We start from the raw sequence: 20751 nt of genomic DNA, 5'->3' as shown, positions 1-20751 counted from the left end.
TGTGTTTATCAATGATATTCTGGTCTATTCAAAGAGTAGAGAGGAACACGTTTATCACATGACTCAGGTTTTGCAGGTTCTCAGAGAGAAGAAACTGTATGTAAAATTGAGTAAGTGTGGGTTCTGACTTGAGAAAACTAATTTTATAGGGCACATCATATCAAAAGATGGAGTATTAGTAAATTCCGAAAAAGTTGAAGTAGTATTTGGATGTGAGAAATTGACATTGATCAAGGAGATTCGTAGCTTTCTGGGAATGACAGGTTATTACCGCAGGTTTATAGAAGAATTTTTCAGCCTAACTGCTCCTTTAACTTAGCTCATAAAGAAGAACATTAAGTTTAAATAGAACGAAAATTGTGAAAGGAGCTTTACAGAACTCAAGAAGCAGTTGACTACTGCTTTCGTGTTGGCCTTATCGAGTGGGACAAGTGAATATACAGTGTACAGTGATGCCTCATACTTGGGGTTAGGTTGTATTCTGATGCAAGATGGTAAAGTCTAGGCAGTTAAAGAGTCATAAGAAAAATTACCCCACCCACGACTTAGAATTTGCCACCATTATCCACATCTTGAAGACTTGGTGCCACTACCTTTATGGGCAGACTTTTGATATTTTTACTGGCCATAAGAGCTTGAAGTACAAATTCGTTTAGAAAGATCTGAACATGCAACAAAGGTATTGGATAAAGCTCTTCAAGGATTATGATTGTAATATCTTGTATCACTCGGGCAAGGGCAACGTAGTAGCTAACGCACTTAGCAGAAAAAGTACAGGTATGTTAGCTCACCTAATGGTTTCTGAATATAGGGTAATAGAGGCTGCACAATTTATACGACTTCAGAACCTAAAGAGAGTTATATGTTTCGCCCGCCTAACTATCTAACCCGAATTGATATAGAGAATAATAGAAGCCCAATTAACCGATTCCACCATAGTCGCCCTCAAGAAAGATGCAGAATAGGGAATACATCCAAATTTTTGAATCTCTACCGATGGATTGCTCAGGTTTCAAGACAGAGTATGTGTTTCAGATGACAGTGAACTAAAAAGGGACATCATGATAGAGGCTCACCGCTCCAAGTTTTTCATACATCCTAGAAGTACTAAAATGTATCAAAATATGCAACCCCGATTTTGGTAGAGCATAATGAAAAGAAAGATAGTCGACTTTATCTCCAAGTGTCTGGTATGTTAACAGGTTAAGGCTGAGCATTAATGACCAAGCGAGTTTCTTCAGTCATTACCGATCCCGGAGTGAAAGTGGGAGCATATCACAATGGATTTCGTGATATGATTACCTAAGGCATGCACGGGGCATGATGCTATTTAGATAATTGTCGACCAGCTCACCAAGTCCTCTCACTTCTTGGCTATTAAGATGACCGACCCTTTGGACAAACTAGCAAGAACGTATATCCAGGAGATAGTAAGGCTACATGAAGTTCCAGTGACAATGGTATCTGACAGGAACCCCAGATTCACTTTTCGATTTTGGTCTAGTTTTCAGCAAGCCATGGAAACGAAGCTGTCCCTTAGTACTGCATTCCACCCTCAAACCGATGGATAATCAGATATGAGGATCCACACACTGGAGGATATACTCTAAGTTTGTGTTCTAGATTTCGGAGGCCATTGGGATGATCACCTACCTTTGATAAAGTTTGTCTATAATAACAGTTACCAAGCAAGCATCGGCATGACCTCATACGAGACATTGTATGGCCGCCCCTACAAGTCGCCGATCTGTTAAGAAGAGGTGGGTGATAGAAAATTGTTCGACCCAGATTTTATAGAGGAGACTACAACCAAGATAATTAAGATCAGAAAGAATATCCAAATAGATCAGAACATGCATAAGAGTTATTCGGACACCCAGAGGAAGGATTTAGAATTTTAGAAAGGTGATCGAGTATTCCTCAATGTCACATATTTCAAGAAAATCAGTAGGTTTAGCAAGAAAAAATCTCCAGTTCATTGGGTCATTTGAGATCTTAGACATGATTGGTACGACTGTCTACAGACTAGCACTACCTCCAGAGCTATCTAGGGTTCATAATGTGTTTTATGTGTCCATGCTACGAAAGTACAACTCGGAGCCCTCACACATCTTGTCCCACGAGCCCCCTTCACTCCAAGATGATTTATCCTATAAAGAGGTACCATTAGATATTATAGACCAAAAGGCATAGTACTCTATAACAGAAAAATTCCCTTCATCAAGGTCCTATGACATAATTACACACAGAAAGAGGCCACATGGGAGCTAGAATTAGACTTCAGAGTCTAGTATCCTCAACTGTTTGACTAGTGAGAGGGTGAAAAATTTGAGGGACAAAATTTCTTCTTAAGGGGAGAAGAATTGTAATAACCAGGCCTATAATTTGGCATGGGATCAAATTTTAGTATCAAATAAATAAATAAATAATTATTTTTAAATCAATTTAAACTTAATTTTATTAATTAATTGAAAAAATAGGTTAGGGATGTAATTGAAAGTAATTTTGGAAGAAATGAGTGAAAATTTGAATTCGAATGGTGTTTTTGAAAGAAAAATTAAAAAAAATGAGGTCAGAGTACAAATTAAAAAAGTTCAGCCACGTAGGACTGTCTGGTCAGTAGTCCCAACGAATCGGAGCACGCCGCATGGCAAGGAACGCTAACGTCGGTGCCACGCAGGAGGCCACACGGGCGATCTGCGTGCCCCGTGAGCAGACGACCCAAGATCGATCCTGCGCGCATGGACGGTCTAGATTTGTTTTTCCTTAAGCGCGATCGAACGACCGAGATCAATCGCAATAGACGGTCTAGATTAGTTTCTTTCTTAGGCGCGATCGAACGGACGAGATTAATCGCGATGGACGGGCTAGATCAATGCGAGATGGGTATAAATACTTTATGTCGTATGGAAACTCAAACCCTAGTCACCAGCCACCGATGAAGAAGAAGAATCAGATGCTGAAGAAGGAGGTCGATCGCCGACTGCTGCTGCACCGAAGCCACTGACGGCCATAAAAAAAGTAAAAATTCCCCCCACATTCTCGGAATTCGATTTCGAGCACTCCTGTGGCCAAATCAGAGTAAGAGGGATGGCAGGTGAGCCAAAAAATACAGGCAAAGCCTAGTAGAGCAGCCACAGCCAAAAACCCAAAATTCCTCCAATTAGCCATTTTTTGATTCCTGTCTCACGCAATTTTTTGATCATTATGTTCATCGTCCTTTTTTATGCATGTTAGTCGAAGAAGGAACCCCAGCTGCGAAAGAGGACCGACAAAGCCATCTCAACCGATGACCCCTTGCTGATAAGCTCGCTGGTTTTGGTGATTTTTCGGTCAACTGAGGCCCTCTAACGTGTTTTTTCGTAGGGATATATATAAATCCGGCTAAAACTGGCTAAAATCGGCCAAAACTGACATGACCGAGGCGGACCGTCGCTATGGACGGCGGAGCCTACGCTAGAGCACGGCGGTGCCGACACCGGAGCACGGCGACACCACCGTGTCAGAATCCCAAATTTACCGGAAAGAGGTTTGGACACTAATTTTAGATTTTTGAGGTATTTTTATGTATGTGACAGGTGTTTTGAATTTCGCAGAAAAAGTTCAGGGAACCTAATACCCGTTAGGAACTGTGGTAGGCAAGGCAACGTCTCGAAGTAAGAATCCATCACCGTATTCTCCGTTACGGTAAATTGGGGCTTAATGATGTATAATTTTATGTTTTTGTGAAAAAGTAAAAAACTTTAAAAATAATTACATATTACTAGTAAAGTTGGAACCAGTTAGTTCACAATTGTATTGATTTTTTATTTATTTTTCTGTACTGTCATACATACTTAATTTTCGTATAGTACATATTCTTAATTTATAGTTCAATGGTTTTATCAACTTATGTAGTTATTTTGGTTATATACCATTAGCATGAATGTGATTTAATTGATCTGTGAATGTGATATAAGATATTAGTATGTGTTTGTTAGTTGTTTATTGATGAAAACTTGTATATGAAAGACTTGCTGGTTACCCAGAAAAATGGCAAATGAGCCCGGTACATAGTGAACCCTACCGTGAACGTTATCTCAATCGGACGGGGGTAGGAAGTCCCTTACGAGAAAGGTTTGGAAAATATGGTTCACCCTCATACCGGACGGGGTATCAAGACGATGGAATGTTTAGCACCTATTACTGGAGGGGGTATGGGAACAGCCGGTCAATTGTAAAATTAGATATTAGGTTTATGAGTAAGGAGGGACATCTCTATGGACACCAGGGTACCAGTAAGCAGGTAAAAAAAGAAAATTATTATCTCTTATTCTCCTATGCGTGAAAGTGAAAAGTAGTATAGATATGGATCTTCATATGTTATTTTTAGAAAATTCGTTACGGTTAGTATCAAACAAATGTTTTTAAGTTTAAAAGTATTTAAATAAAGTAAGGGGCTCTATTAGTTGTTTTTCTGATTTTTACCAATTTTCATTCCGTATCTATGATTAATGTGATATTTTTACTAGGATAGTGTAACTCACCATTTCATTAACCATTTCAGATCAAAAGGACCAAGACCTAAATCCCGATCAGCAAGAGGGCCATGAATAGTTCACTATTCGAACTCCCTTTAAGTACTAGTGAAGGTTATTTTACGGTACTTTTGTATTTACTACTCTTTTTATTTCTTTAATTATCGTTTGTCTTTTAAAAGTGATATTCTCATATCCCCATTAGGTATTTTAAATTATTATGTAAGAAATGTAAGCTCTAACTCTATTAATCGCTTCCGCATTTAATTTTATAAATTCATTTCCCTTTAAAGTTTCGAGCCTTTACAAAAAATATAATTTAATTTTATATATTAAAAGACATTCTTCAATTAATTAATTAATATGTATGATATTATAATTGTATATAAAGAGTTGTTTGCTTGAAATATGATTATAATATATTAAATTAAATAATTAATATGAAAATAAATTTAAAGGTATAAGTGTGAGTGTGTGTGTATATATATATATATAGGTACGTATATATACATAATTAAAACTCTTTTCCTTTTGAATTTGAAATAATTTTTAAATATAAAAACAAAATTAATGTAATAATATTATATAATAGTTATTTATTTTAATTTTTTAAGTAGAAAATAAACTTTTATTTTTGGTTAACTATTTAACCCACTACTTACATATTTTTATAAATTATTCACAACATTTTTTTAAACTATTATTCATTTCCATATTTCTCTTACATTGCTTCATGATTAAATTCAAATTTACTATCATTAAATAGTAAGTTTTATTTTCATCATTTCTAATCAATCATTATAAATTAATTAAAAGTATGATATCAAAAATAAATTTTAAGATATATTAGAGATAGAACTCTGCCTATTTAATAAAAATTTTATACTTTATTATATATTTTAATAGTTTATGAATTTATTATTAATTGAAAAATTACATTTTAAGTCATATTTTTAATAACTTAAATAAATTACTAAATTTAGATTAATAATTTTCTGTACAAAATATTAGATATGTTGTATGAAATGAGACTCAACTTATCCAATTAATAGATTTATTTCAATTCATATTAATTTATTTTTTTGTGTATTTATTTACGTTAATATTAAATTAATTAATTTAATTTTCATCACTTATTTAATTAAAAATTTTGAATTAAGATTTACCGAAATTTATATAATTAATTAAAAATTGAGGGGTGATTTTGTAATTTTGCCATCACTAAATATCCTGCTAATATACGTAGTAAAAAGAAAGTCCAAACAAATAAGCTATGGCTGTTATTTTTCCCAAATCCCAGTTCCAGCTTCTCCCATTTCTCTCAGACCAGATCAGCTTCTCCATTTCTCTCTCCAAATTCCTTCAGACAGAAAAATAATAATAGTAAATAATAAATAAATAAGAAAAGGTCAATTCTCAAATAAATTCCATTAAATATACAGTAGCAGTGATGTACGTACATAAAAATGGTCATTCTCAATTCAGAGCGTATTCAACTGAGCAGTACTAACTCGTTTCTTCTGTAAGTAACTTTTTTGGGGTCATATTTGAAGAAGAAATGGAGAAGTTGTTAAAGGACTTCGATTTGGACGGCAAGAATCCGTCGGAAGAGGCTAGGAGGAGATGGAGATCTGCTGTTACTATTGTAAAGAATCCTCGCCGAAGGTTCCGTAATGTCGCCGATCTCGCCAAGCGAAATGAACTTGAGAAGAAGAAGCAAAGGATCCAGGTGATTTTCTTTTGCGTTTCCGTTCGTCTTCAATTTCTTTTATCAATTTTTGTGTTTATTACTTAATACGGGACAATCTGCGGATTTTCTCCTGGGATATTTTGTTAATATGTTTTTTTTTTTTTTCTTTTTGTGAGGGTGAGGGCGTTTGTTTGCCAGGAAAATCGAGTAAAAGAATTTCGACTTCATTTTGGACTTCTCTTTCTAACGGATTACCATTTTCTTTAATTACTTTCTTGATGGCCACGATTGGCGGACTTCTCTAGTATTCCCACCTTTTCGCCCGAAACGAACAGAAACCAGCCATCGTTATTGCTACTTTCTGATTTTATGTTTTCAATATAGGTTTACTTGAAATTAGCTCAAACTTAATAACTTGTTTCTAATTACTTTTGTTTTTTTTTTCTGTGAGATTGTGATAAAATATTAATATTTTTCAATTAAGGAAAAATCTCAGTTGCCTGAGAAGCTTCTTTTAAATTTTTAAACAAGCTAAAATTTGTAATTTTTGATTTTTATCAAATGTTCTTTTCCGATGAAAAAAGTTTCCTTTTTGACTTTTCGTCACATACAATGACAGACGAGGAAACTTCCTTGAAGTTTCGTAGTTATAGTTTAGTGGGGTTTTTCTTATTTACTTACTTTTTGAGAGAAGAATTAAGCTCCTTGTCTCATCTTAATTGCTCGGAAAAGCGAATTTAAGATACGATCAATAGTGCTTGGTTAAACCTGAGTTGTTTATAAACATACATGATTAATTTAGTAAATTAAAAAGTGAATTATATAAGTCTAAGTTATTAATTAAGAAAGGGAATTATTAAATTGATATTTACTGGTTTATCCATCTATTCCCAAATCTTATCCACAAATTACAGAGCGAACGTCCAACTTCCTGTCTTTATTCACCCCAAACAAAATTGGAACCTCATCCCATAATCTTTTTCCTTCCCCTTGTCTTTTTGCTTGCCCTTATTGTCCGTATATTTCCCACTTGCATTTTTGAGGTTCTTTAGCGAGAAAGGTGTAAGCTTTTTTTTTTTTTTTCTTGTTGGTTGAAATTTTGAAAAATATTATTGCTAAAAGAATCCTTCCAAGTGTTTTGAACACCAATAAGAAAGCTCTAAAGGAACCTCTTCAATCCAGACTTGTGGGGTGTATTGTCTACCAATTTTTGTTCTGCCAGTCAATGTTCAAGAACATTACAAATTCTGGGTACAAAATTAAAATTTATTCTCCTAAATTCTACCCTTAAGATGCTTAATATCCTCAATAATAATTCCCTACTTCGAGAGATCCACATTTGAACCATTGATTGAGTCCCCTGCTATTTTTGCATAATTGCTAAAACTTTCCCACTATTGCTGCAAAACAAACATTTCTAAGCTTTGAAAAATTTAGAGCACTGTTAGAGAACTTATAAGCTTTTGTTTACCAAACAATAAGTCAAGTCAAACGCTAGTAAATGTAAAGCTTTTTGCAAAATTACAAAGTGTTAAAACTTTAAAAATTATCACTTTTATTATTATATCTATTTTTTCTTAAAAAATAATTACTGAAAACTGAAAGTTTTAGCTATATTAAACTTTTACAGGATTTTCAGCACTATTTCTGAGAGCATCTTTATTTATAGTAAATAGCTAAAAAATTGGAGGGATATTTTTTTTAATAATTGCTTAATTAAGGTTATAACTATGGAATTTTATGCAAAAGAGTTAAAGGAGGTAGGAAACCTGGCCTTTGAGGCGATTTTGAGATTTTCAGCATATTTGTCAATTTTTATCCTTAGTTCTCAAATGAATTTGGGAACTGAATACTGACTGATGTTATCAAGGTCTCAATGACATGGAATCTCAACAATCTCATATTATATTTCTCCATAGTTAATATGAATAAATTCAGGAAAAAAATGTGTATATGAATCTAATTGTAAAACAAGTGAACTGCCACTGGTCAAAGGAAGGCATAGGATGATCAAGACAAGATACAATCCAGTAAGGATATCAAATTGGTGTCTTTCCCTGAAACATACTTGCTAACTCCGAAATTGGATGTGAATGTTGTATTTATCCAATGATAAAACCGATCATTGAACATTATATTAACATATTTGTATGAAACAGTCAACCATGCAGATGATACCTAATGGGAGATGGATAGTCTCCCTTTCATGAGTTAAGAGGAAGGATGACAATCTGAATTTCTGTTTCATCTGCCTTTAGATAGAACTATTCTAGAGGAGCATACAGAATGCAAAATATCTTTCAGCATTTCATCGCTTATCTTTTTTATAAGAAAAAAACTAGTTTCAGAATGAAAAACACTTGTTTCATCTTCCCATGATCAACATGTTTGAGTTGGGCATCTTCATTTACGGATTATTCAAGGTGATCAATTAAGACTGATGTCTGGCAAATGCTAGATTTTGCGCTTTGTATTCATGAAAATCAAGAAACTCTTTAAAGGTTTAAGTTATCTCAGGCACTGGCTTGTGTTTTTTACCACCAAGAATGCAAAATGGCCTCTTGAAGACTCTACTTCTAGTCACAATCTTAAATGTATTGAGCACACCTGCATTGATTCCTCCAAAGATATACTTCAGGACATGATAATGAAATTTTTTGCAGCTCTGGTTTAGGAAATAGCTAGCAACTGTTATTTTCACATCAAGTCTTTCACCTCATCAATTCTCATTTTTATCAACCAGGAAACGATAAGAGTTGCTCTTTATGTTCAAAAGGCAGCTCTGCAGTTCATTGATGGTAATCAGTTCAATTTTTTCCCTTTCCTTATTTGATATTTTCTTTGATGTCATTTTCCCATTTTTTTGTTTTATTTTCACACGTTCTTTTTGTTTTTTGTGTAGCTTATAGTCGAACTGTCTACAACCTTCCGGATGATGCTAAAGAAGCTGGCTTTAGTATTCATCCAGATGAACTGGCACATATTGTGCGAGGCCATGACATTAAGGGCTTGCGGATAAATGGTGGAGTTGAAGGAATTGCACAGAAAGTCTCTGTCTCTCTGAATGAAGGTGTCTGCACAAGTGATGTACCTATCAGACAGAAAATCTATGGCTTTAACCGTTATGCAGAGAAACCTCCCAGAACGTTTTTGACATTTGTCTGGGAAGCACTCCAAGACCTAACTCTAATTATCCTCATGGTTTGTGCAGCAATATCAATAGGGGTGGGAGTTGCCACTGAGGGGTTACCAAATGGTATGTATGATGGGTTGGGCGTTATACTTAGTATATTATTAGTGGTCATGGTTACTGCTATTAGTGACTACAAGCAATCTTTGCAATTTAGGGATTTGGATAGGGAGAAGAAAAAGATATCTGTCCAGGTCACCAGGGATGGGTATAGACAAGAGGTTTCCATTTATGACCTGATTGTTGGAGATGTTGTCCATTTATCTATTGGGGACCAAGTTCCAGCTGATGGGATTTTTATATCGGGATACAGCTTACTGATTGATGAGTCAAGCTTGACTGGAGAGAGTGAACCAGTGAATAAATATGAAGAGAATCCTTTTCTTCTCTCAGGATCTAAAGTTCAAGATGGTTCTGGTAAGATGTTGGTGACATCGGTGGGCATGCAGACGGAATGGGGAAAGCTGATGGAGACTTTAAGTGAGAGAGGAGAGGATGAAACCCCATTGCAGGTAAAGCTGAATGGTGTTGCTACAATAATTGGTAAGATTGGTTTGGTATTCGCAGTGCTTACATTTCTGGTATTGACTGTAAGGTTTCTGGTGGACAAAGCACTTCATAACCAGTTTACACATTTTTCAACCAGTGATGCCCTGACGCTACTGAACTACTTCGCTGTTGCAGTAACTATAATTGTTGTTGCTGTACCCGAAGGGTTACCATTGGCAGTGACTTTAAGCCTTGCATTTGCAATGAAGAAGTTAATGAATGATAAGGCACTTGTGAGGCATCTTGCTGCATGTGAGACAATGGGTTCTGCTAGTTGCATTTGTACAGATAAGACAGGGACCTTAACCACAAATCATATGGTAGTTAACAAGATATGGATCTGTGGACAAAGCAAAGAGATGGATACTGAGCGTGAAGGAAATTTTCAATTGGATGTATCTGAAAAAGTTTCAAGCATCCTTTTGCAGGCTATATTTCAAAATACTAGTTCTGAGGTGGTTAAGGATAAAGAGGGAAAGACCAGAATTCTAGGAACTCCAACAGAGTCTGCATTATTAGAGTTTGGCTTACATCTGGGTGGCGATTTTCATGAGCAGCGTGCGGAGTCTAATATAATAAAGGTTGAGCCTTTTAATTCAGTCAGGAAGAAGATGTCTGTCCTAACAACTCTTCCTGATGGTAGGCTGCGGGCTTTCTGCAAAGGTGCATCGGAAATAGTTTTAAGAATGTGTCAAAAAGTTGTAAATAGTAACGGAGACTCAGTTCCTTTGTCTGAAGAAGACTTTATGAATATAACAAATGTTATAGACAGTTTTGCCTCAGAGGCTCTGAGAACTCTCTGCTTGGCTTTCAAGGATCTAGATGATTCTTCTTATGAGAATATTCCTGATGATGGTTATACATTGATAGCAATAGTTGGAATCAAGGATCCAGTCCGTCCTGGAGTAAAAGAAGCTGTTCAAACATGTTTAGCAGCTGGAATTACTGTCCGAATGGTTACTGGTGATAACATAAATACAGCTAAAGCCATAGCTAGGGAATGTGGCATACTTACAGAAGGTGGTTTAGCAATAGAGGGGCTAGAATTTCGTAACAAATCTTCTAACGAGATGAGGGATATTATTCCCAAACTTCAGGTTTTCAGATCATCAATCCTTGGCTTTAACCTTTAAATTGATACATAGAGTTATGTTTACTTATCTGCTTATTTTGGCTCAGGTAATGGCTCGATCTTTGCCATTGGACAAGCACACCTTGGTTAAAACTTTGAGGAATTATGGAGAGGTGGTTGCGGTGACTGGGGATGGGACCAACGATGCTCCTGCTTTGCATGAAGCTGATATTGGGCTTGCCATGGGTATAGCAGGAACGGAGGTTTGTGCATATGGGTTAAGTAATAGTTCCTATTCTAATTCGTGTCTTTAGATATTTTAAGCATGCCCATGCCCTTTTTTCCACATCCTTTGTTTATTAAATTATTTGTCATATTAGCAATTTACTTCGTGAATTATGTGCCATTTTGCAATTCAGTCCTAAAGATTTTTTAGAAGTTGACATTTGTGCAGAATTGGACCATTTCGTATCATATTCAGTGGAAGAACTGAATTGCATACGTTACAGTATTGACTTGATTAGACAAGTTTGGATCCGGTTTAGACAAAATTATATTTTACTCTCCCTTTCTTTTTTTTTTTAAATTTAAATTAGTTTTTAAGTATATAAATAATCTTTGCCTAAACTTTAGCATAAACAGATTTTTTAAAATATTTTTTTATTTAATTAATGTTCCAAAAGCCTACTTTAAATTAATTTAACTTTGTTATAAGTTAATTTTCCAAAAATCTGCTAGCTACTATAACAGTGGTAAAATGAGTTTTTTTGTTAAATTTATAATAAATTAATTTAAAGAGAGAAATATTTTTAATTTATTTTAAACAAGTTTTTTGTCTAGAATAAAACCAATATTTTTGGTTTAGACTGAAAACCAAACTCCACTGAAAATTTTGGTATTCATAAACTAGAACCAATGATTGGGCAAAATTCTATTTAGTTCGGTCCAATCTAATTTTTTTAGTCCAGTCAAGTCCGAATTATGAACCTTTTTATTTTTTTTCGTTTTAATTTGGTTTTTAAACTTATAAAATTATTTTAAAAACTTAGTTTTTTTAATAATTTTTTTTGTATAAATGGCAAAAAATTTTCCCCTCTTGCTTGGTTGACATTACAAATGACTTGAAAAAATATAATACTTCTGTTGTGGTTCGCTTGTTTTTTTAATGTCTGTTATTATCATTTACATGACTTAACAAACCGATTATTCTTCCTAAATTTATTAAAATAAATATTTAGTTATTACTTTTAAACTCTGCAAAAAGTATAAGTAAAATAGAAAGAATTTTTATGTTATTTATGTAAAAAATTCTAACAATTCTGTAAAAAAGAAACTGAACTGAAACAATTTTGTGAGTAAAAATCAGAGAAAACCTTTTAGGATCTAATCTTAACATATGGTTAATAGTTCAAGGATTAAAGTAATAATTTGCCAAATTTATAAGTGAATGTATAATGTTCATAGGTGAAGGTACAATTTGAAGGTTAACATTATTTTGACTGGAACTAGGCGTAGATATGCAATGCGCAGCGCTATAACCTCTAACTTGCCTTTTGGCACTTGGAGCTTAATTTTTTTTTTCAAAAAAGGCCCCCTTTGGTTATTACTATTAGACTATGTCTTGTTAAATGGTAATGTAAGGGAGAAATCTTTTTGGTGAAGACATTACTGCTCTAGATTGAATTGTATTATTCACTTTATGAGAGGTGAATAAATACTACACATCGAGGTAGTGTCCTAAAAAAACTAAGATCCTAGTTTCTAATTTTTTTTGTATATATCTATTTATAAGACTACTGCAACTGTATCCTCTTTGTAAATGGGTGGTACCCCCTCTATTGGTACCTTGTTTATATATATTTATACCTTACTATTTTTTTATTTCAAAAAGAACACTGCAACTGTAACTCTCCTTACCGCTGCCACCTCTCTTGTTTTTATCTTCACCACCTCAGTTGTCACTTCTGCCATTGTTGCCACGATTCTTGTCGTTCCTGTTTTCACCATCACCACCAACACCACCCAACCCATCACTGCTATATGACATGGTGGCATTATTGTGACAACTATTGTAACCACCATTATCATGACAACTAGTGTTCACCGTTAGCTCTTTGTTTTTTGTACATGGATTTGTTGCCTTCTTTATATAGTATCTGTGTATGTTCTATTTTTCCTCTCACAACAAAATGTAGGTAATGAGATCTTCCCTGTATTTATTTGACTGTTTCACCAGAAGTTCTCAAGTGTCATTTATTTGTATTCTTATATGCTTTTAACCAGTTATGACTGTCTTCTATCTTGCAGTGCCTTTTGTATCTTGTTTTTGCAATACAATTGATAATTTAATTTTAGATGACTACTCTATACAGGTCGCTAAAGAAAATGCCGATGTCATCATTATGGATGACAATTTTACTACCATTGTGAAAGTTGCCAAATGGGGACGTGCTGTTTATATAAACATTCAAAAGTTTGTGCAGTTCCAATTGACAGTTAATGTTGTGGCTCTTATGATTAATTTTGTTTCTGCATGTATCTCAGGTGTGTTGGCTTATGAATAGTCATCTATCTTTATATGCTGATAAAATAGATATTTCGAATTATACACCCTCTTCATCTTTTACTTATTATTCTTCATCTTCTTTGTATGTATCATTCAGGAGCTGCTCCCCTCACTGCTGTGCAGTTGCTTTGGGTAAACTTGATTATGGACACTCTTGGTGCGTTGGCTCTGGCAACAGAACCTCCTAATGATGGACTCATGAAGAGGCCACCAGTTGCGAAGGGTGCAAATTTCATCACCAAGGCCATGTGGAGGAATATCATTGGTCAGAGTATCTATCAACTGCTTGTCCTTGGAGTTCTTACTTTTGGTGGGAAGAAGCTACTGAGGCTGAATGGTTCAGATGCTAACCTTGTTCTCAATACTCTGATATTCAACATATTTGTCTTTTGCCAGGTATGATAAACCAATGCTCCTTAATTTTGAAGGCATCGTTCAGTTGAAACCTCATATTATAGTTGGAAAAGCTCTTTGAGCATTTCCTTTAGGGATAGGACAAATTAGTATTCATCTCAAGGAACCCATTGTTGCCACTGCCACCAAATTATAAAGATGCTGCAAAAATATCGAATTTTTCCTGTTAATTTAAGCAGATAAGTCCATCAAGTTTCTGTCTGTTTTTAGTGCCCAATCTTATGTATATTATGTGTGCCATCTAAATGTCAAACGGAATCCCTTCTGCTGCTTTTGGTGGAGATAGCTTCTATAGGAAATTATAGCTCAGACGAAAAGAATTGAACGGGCTCCCATATTTGAGGCAACAGAGAATTAAAAAGGCTCTTTAAAGAAATCATGCTGTTCTTCCGTTAAGAGAGCATTGCAGTCTCCTATTTTCTTAAAGATCCATCTTTCAGAATGTAAATTGTGTATCCTTTTGGCGATTGGCAATTTAGTGTTATTATTGCTGACGAGCTTATAATTTTTCATTTTGTAGGTGTTTAACGAAGTAAATAGCCGTAACATTGAAAAAATAAATGTATTCCGTGGCATATTCGACAGTTGGATATTCATTATGGTGATGGCTTCAACAGTAGCGTTCCAAGCAATCATAGTTGAGTTCCTGGGAACTTTTGCACGCACTGTACCACTAAGCTGGGAACTTTGGCTACTCAGTGTCGTCATTGGATTTGTAAGTATGCCAGTGGGAGTTGTTCTGAAGTGTATTCCTGTTGTCCAAGATTCAAGTAAGGCTAAGGATCAAGATGGTTATGAACCACTTCCTTCTGGACCGGAAATGGCATGAGAAATCAATAAGAATTTACCCTTTTAAGTAACTTCAGGTGCAAGTAACTCACAAAACTCTAGTAGATAAAAAGAGAGACTCATACTTACGCGGGCTATTTTGCTCTGCTTTGTATTTGGTGCTAGTGGTTGTATTGAGCTTATATGTAGTTTGCAATGGTTAACAATCGACTTTTAAGCAGTTTAACCATAAACTGTTGTAAGTTTATTATAAGCACAATACATCTTTCTTGCATATATAGATACCTATGAAGAGAGGGCCTAATCAAGTGGGCTACTGATTACAGCATTCTCAATTAATCAAATGAACATAATAAAACAATATCTCACTGCCAAATGAACAGTATTAGCATTGGCATCTGACAAAAATGAGTAACTTGTATTTTTTTTAATAATAAATACATCATATGCTAATCTCCCAATCTCTCTCTAGAACAATAATCATGTAAATGGTCATCAAGTTGGCAATCCTCTCCTCACCATCAAAATCAAAATTACCCAAGTCATTCCCAAAAGAATGAAGTAAGATGAGTGACTCATATTCATCTGAATCTCCGCTTTGCTTCCCCATAAGCAACCACCCCAAGAACTGTTATGGTGTACCCGCCAATGCCCATAACTGTTACAGGGTTTCTGAACAGGAGAATCGAGATTACAACAGCCACAGCACCTTTTGCATTGCCTAATACCTACACATATCATCATCCAAATAAGAAGAAAGGTCAGGTTTTACTCTTGTAGAATTATGACACTCTTTTGATCCGTTTGCACAAAAATCTAACGTTCAATGTCATGCTCCAGGGTCATAGCAAAAAATTTTCAAGTAATGTAATTGAAAGTGTTCAACCCAATCCGCGAAATAATTTCTTTTTTAGATTTAGCAGTCAAAATACTTTTTAATTAAATTTCACTCACCAAACCAAGTCATCCCCAATTCAGTCAAATGCAAACCACTTTGTTGGGGCTAAATCACTTACAAAGAAAATATTTGTAACCTTGACCTAAATACTAGGACTCTGAACCTAATCTGTTTTTTGATTCAACACTTGCCTAATCCCTTGGTCGTAATTCATGAAATAACTGTAAAATGATTTCTTGTTACATAGACATTAAAGCCATGATCTTACCAAAAGGGAAAAGAATGTTTGCATAAAGATGCAGGAGGTGGTAGAATCACTACAGATTGAGACGTCAAAATTATATATAAAGCTCTAGTTATAAAACTAAAATACATTGGTTGATTAGCAGTAAGGATAGAGAATGAAAATGGAAGATTTTTAGCAATGGGAAATATCTTTGACCTGCATCAACTATGTTTGGCCATTGGAATCAAAGAATTCTATAGTAACTCATAGAATTCATCTGAAGAACGCAAGCAAAGCTGAGCTTTGCGGAGCGGACCAATCTTCCGTACCGCCCCCCTGACTCTCTCTCTAAAAAGAAAAGCCTGCGGGAAGCGCAAAGAGCTAAGCCATTAATGTTGTGGCGAAGGTTGAATGAATGGATCTGAGAAGGAATCAATCTGTGCCAGTTATCTCTTAATAGCATCAACGAGAGCAGCAGTGGCAGTTAACGGTAAACGATAGGGGGGGTGAGGCTAGAAGTTTTTCTTGGTCTCATGTTCCCATCTGAGGTAGCACCTGAAGTTATAAGGGGAAGGACCTTTAGAAGCTCACCTTATTCGAAAAGGGGACGAAAAGAGTCTATTTACCCTTACAATATTCCGGAATGTATCATGGCCCTATCTATTCATCTTTTTCTTCAAAAAGCAAAAGTTCCGCCTCTCTCCGGGGCCGGGGGAAGAAATAGGTGTGGGGAAGAGGGAGAGGGGGGGGGCTACGAGCCCTCTCCCGTTGCAGTTCCCGGACCACCCATATCATTATTGATAAACCAGGCCTCAGTTTCCGACCAGGCTGGGGGAGACTGCTTTCACCCTTGAACAGTCTGCAAACCTTTTCTCATCCCCCTTACCACAAGGGGGTTTAGGACTTATGTAAACTTCTTCCTGTGGGTCCCCGTTCAGGAAGGCATTTTTAACATCTAATTGGAACAGAGGCCAATGTCGCTTGGATAAGTAAGGCGATGAACCATACCTCTATCTCTAGGCGCTATGATGTCTTATTATGTAGATCATGTCTTGCTTGAGGGTTCCAAACCTTTATTGAAGAAAGAGCTCTTGCCTCCAACTCAAAAGAGAACAGAACGTTCCTTCCGCTTTTTGAAGACCTTTTTTCCTTTTTAAGGCATTGTTTAATGTAAAGTACTACTAACTCTATTACTGTCCATGAGTTAAAACATGTACAATGCACAAAAGATATAGCATGAAAAAGAAGAGAATTAAGAGAGAGAGAGAGAGAGAGAGAGAGAGAGAGAGAGAGAGACCGTAAGGGAATCAAAGTTATACCTGAAGTGTTAATGCACTTGTATGCTTAGTCACCAAAAAATTGGACAAGTTAGCAGCATAAGCCATTGTTGAATTAACTAAAAGAAGCAGCCACATGTATTTATGTTCTTTTCCAAGAGATATAGTGACATCAAGTACATTCGGCTCCATAATAAGTGCTACAGGCAATAACACCAAGACTGCGATTGGGGACATATACAGCATCAAATTCATGGAGTTCAACTTTTCTCTGTTTTAAAGGGTTCGAAAAATTGGAAGCAATTAGTATACAGTTGAACACCAGAGTAAGTAATAATAAATATTGTAGGATTGAAAAAGAAACTAGAGGAAAAACATCTAGCCCAAACTACATAAAAGATTTCATAACGTTTTTTCTCTTTGATTTGTCTCGATAAGGGGTCAAAAGGGAGTATCAAAGATGGATGCATGTATAAAAATGCAGAGGAGGAAGAAGGAAAAAGGAATTAAGTTAATATCATACAAATAAAAAAACACTGTGCATATGTACCGAAATATGCCAGGAAAGCTAAGTTCTTTAATTTGGAATCAATAGACTTGTGCATCCTTTTGTTGATATCATGTCCCCCAATCTTTCTTGGATCCAAACAGATATCAAATGCGAAACTACTTCCTCCGGTTATTCATGAAAATTTTTCCATTTCAACACTCCAGTCCACAGCAGACAACAGAATGCATGAATGTTGTTTACAAGGAGTTTCCTACCCGACTTCATCAATCAATTGTTATACAGGACTATGTTTTCCATATTTGGCCTAAGCAGATTTTAACTTGACAACTAAACAACGACCTTGATCAGATAAAGCACCTACACCGATATCCATAAATTACTCAATCCTGTGTTGCTGCCAAGCCTCTAAGTTTATAAATAAGTTCTTTCAGCATGGATGATTTTGCAAGAAAAGTAATGTTTTGAAGCAAGTCAATTCACTGGAATATGTGACTAGGTAACGGTTTTGCCTTCTCTTCTTTTCCATATTATAAGTGTCGGATACGGTTTCCAACCATGTCATGTTCACTTATTTTTCTTCATTTCAACAAATCTGTTGCTGTATTTATGCAGCAGAGACATGAATTAAAAGTAAAGAAGCAATTACCCTTCAGAAGAAAGCAGGATTCCCTGAAGAACTGATTTGAAGGCCCTAGCAGCAGTTGCACTGATGCACATAATAAATCCAAACAAGTGAAAACTAGGCTCCCCCTGTCACCAACAAATTAAAAGGTTAGAACGTCATTGGAAATGTGGAACCAGAAAGAAGAGTTTTTCCGAAAGAAGAAAAAAGAAAGAGAAAAAAGTTGTTCAAATTGAAGACCTATAACGATAAACCACAAAACTAGACAACAAATTAGGACCAGATTGCTCATTGAATACCACAGAATTGAAAGCAAAAAATAAGTTTTATTACAGCTCTTACGAAGTTTATACAAGACAAGTTGACAGATCTAAGCTTATAAAATATGTAATGAACCTAAGTATAACAAAAAATGCCTCTTGGCATGTCCTCCCTATGTGTCTATATGTGTATATACCTATACATATATATGTATAACATATAGCAGAAGTGTTATGCTCTAAATCAGCAGCGTAAGGCAAGACATGCCAATGAGGCAGCTGCAAGAGTAGTGAACAAGATTAAGGTCTCAATTTAATAAATAAACAATTACTGATGCTAGATCTACCAGCAGCTAGTTCTCCCAAACTCAAGCAAGCCCCAATTTATGGTTTGATGGATAAAAAATTTCCTTCATGCTGCCTAACTTCATATATAATAATCCACAGCTTTCAAACTGTTCCCCGGCCCTAAACGAAAACCTATACTAAAGCAACCGTCATAAATTTTAGCTGCTTTTGATATCCAAAAACGGAATTTGACAAGATTTCCATTTCCTGGAGCTTGGCAACTTTTCATACACACCGTGCAGAATAATAAGAATAAATGGCTGGTGAAAACTTCAAGATACTTTAACATGTGAACAATGCGATACGTCTACGGATGTATGATATTGCAGAAAGGGCAATCATCATTTATCAGAAAAAGATCTCTTTCCCAGAATTACAGATCTGAGTTTCACAAATCTCCCCCTTAAATTGGCATTGTTAAAAAAATCTCAGAAAGAAATCAGCATAAACTAAAACAAATAAATCTAAATAATACCCACTAACGAATCATCTGATTTATCCGGCACAGAGGCTTAAATTGGAAAAGAAAATGAAGACACCAATCAAAATGGATTCTGAGATAGATTGAATTCGATTAATCCAAATAATAATAATAAAAAAAAAGAGAACATACCCCACTTGCAATCACGACACCAGCAACAACAGGCACGAGAGCAGCGTAGGTAACCCAAGCCTCCCTCTTAAGAGTCATGAGATAAGCGAACAAGGCGGTGAAAAACGGCGTCGTGGCTCCAACAGCCTGGTTAAACGACACAGGCAGATACCTAAGCGAGACATTCCCTCCGACAACAGACCCACAGAAGACGACGCTCAAAGTTGCAATCTTAAAGAGCTGCTGCCTAGATTTGATAGCCTGCAATGGCACGACCTTCAGGAATACAATGGAGAGGTAGCTGAGCAAGGCGCAAGCCGCCATGTGGCACATTGTGAGGAAGATTGGGAAACGGAATCCATAATTGGACAATAAGAACTTGTTGAGCAGGAGAACGCCAATGTTGGATGAGTACCAGAGAACGATGAGTGAAGAAATGAAAAGGGTTTGTTTCTGAAACGACATCTTTATCATTATATATATATATATATATTTTATATGTATGTATGTATATGTTTCAATAGAAATGGATCTTCGTTGTTGTTGGATTTGCGGAGGAAGAAGAGAAGGTACCTCTCATCTGACCTTCACTGTAAAATCGCCCATGTCGATTCCGTTTTATTTTTAATTTTAATTTTTATTTTTATTTTTATTTTTCTCCCTTTTTCAACGTTGGTTTCTATGTTTTCTTCATGTAGATGTAGATGTAATATTTATTTTTCCGTTATTTTTTTATTTAATTTATGTGTATTTATTAATTTTAGACTTGTTAAATTTGGTTTGTGTTGTAAATTTCACCTTATTATGTGCAGGTGTCTGCTGTCGCTTAATTATTCATGTTAACACGTGGGAGATTGAAAATATAAGTTGACAATTTATTTATTTATATATATATATATATTTCTCAAAAAATCTCCCAAATTAAGTAAAATATCATTAATTATGCTCTGATATTGTTTAGTGCACTTTAATCTTTTTCATTTTATTTATTCACTTAATTTTTTTTCCTCATAAATTTTAGATAAACAATAAAATATTTAATTAAAAAATGCTAGAATAATAAGCGAACATTTGTATGATTTAATTAATATATTTTTTAATTAATTATCTAACTGATAACATCACCGTCGGACGCATGAAACTTTTACAAAAGTGATTGAAACGGAGCGTTTACCCATCGCCACGTGTCACATGGGCCCATCGTGTACTTTAATTTCTTATGAATGGTCT

The 20751-nt window shown here is 35.3% G+C and overlaps 2 protein-coding genes across 2 annotated transcripts; one reads left to right on the top strand and one right to left on the bottom strand.

The window, feature by feature from the left end:
• The first annotated feature begins 5789 nt into the window (after positions 1 to 5789).
• Positions 5790 to 15063, top strand: LOC110807156 (putative calcium-transporting ATPase 11, plasma membrane-type). Its single transcript, XM_022032191.2, has 7 exons — positions 5790 to 6246; positions 8951 to 9005; positions 9110 to 11043; positions 11126 to 11281; positions 13391 to 13562; positions 13682 to 13980; positions 14519 to 15063. The coding sequence occupies exons 1-7, from the start codon at positions 6076 to 6078 to the stop codon at positions 14825 to 14827; spliced, it is 3096 nt and encodes a 1031-aa protein (XP_021887883.2). The 5' UTR covers positions 5790 to 6075; the 3' UTR covers positions 14828 to 15063.
• A 25-nt stretch (positions 15064 to 15088) lies between these two features.
• LOC110812200 (UDP-URONIC ACID TRANSPORTER 1) lies at positions 15089 to 20132 on the bottom strand. The gene is made up of 4 exons (XM_088210124.1): positions 19543 to 20132; positions 18346 to 18449; positions 17231 to 17459; positions 15089 to 15515 (listed from the first exon to the last, which is right to left on the bottom strand). The coding sequence occupies exons 1-4, from the start codon at positions 19993 to 19995 to the stop codon at positions 15369 to 15371; spliced, it is 933 nt and encodes a 310-aa protein (XP_088066250.1). The 5' UTR covers positions 19996 to 20132; the 3' UTR covers positions 15089 to 15368.
• Positions 20133 to 20751: the final 619 nt, after the last annotated feature.

The sequence above is a fragment of the Carica papaya genome, chromosome 8 (assembly GCF_054855325.1).
Source record: "Carica papaya isolate Zhongbai chromosome 8, ASM5485532v1, whole genome shotgun sequence".
In the NCBI taxonomy this organism is placed as follows: domain Eukaryota; kingdom Viridiplantae; phylum Streptophyta; class Magnoliopsida; order Brassicales; family Caricaceae; genus Carica; species Carica papaya.
The sequence above is the reverse complement of the archived record's forward strand: the minus strand, read 5'-3'. Positions and strand labels throughout refer to the sequence as shown.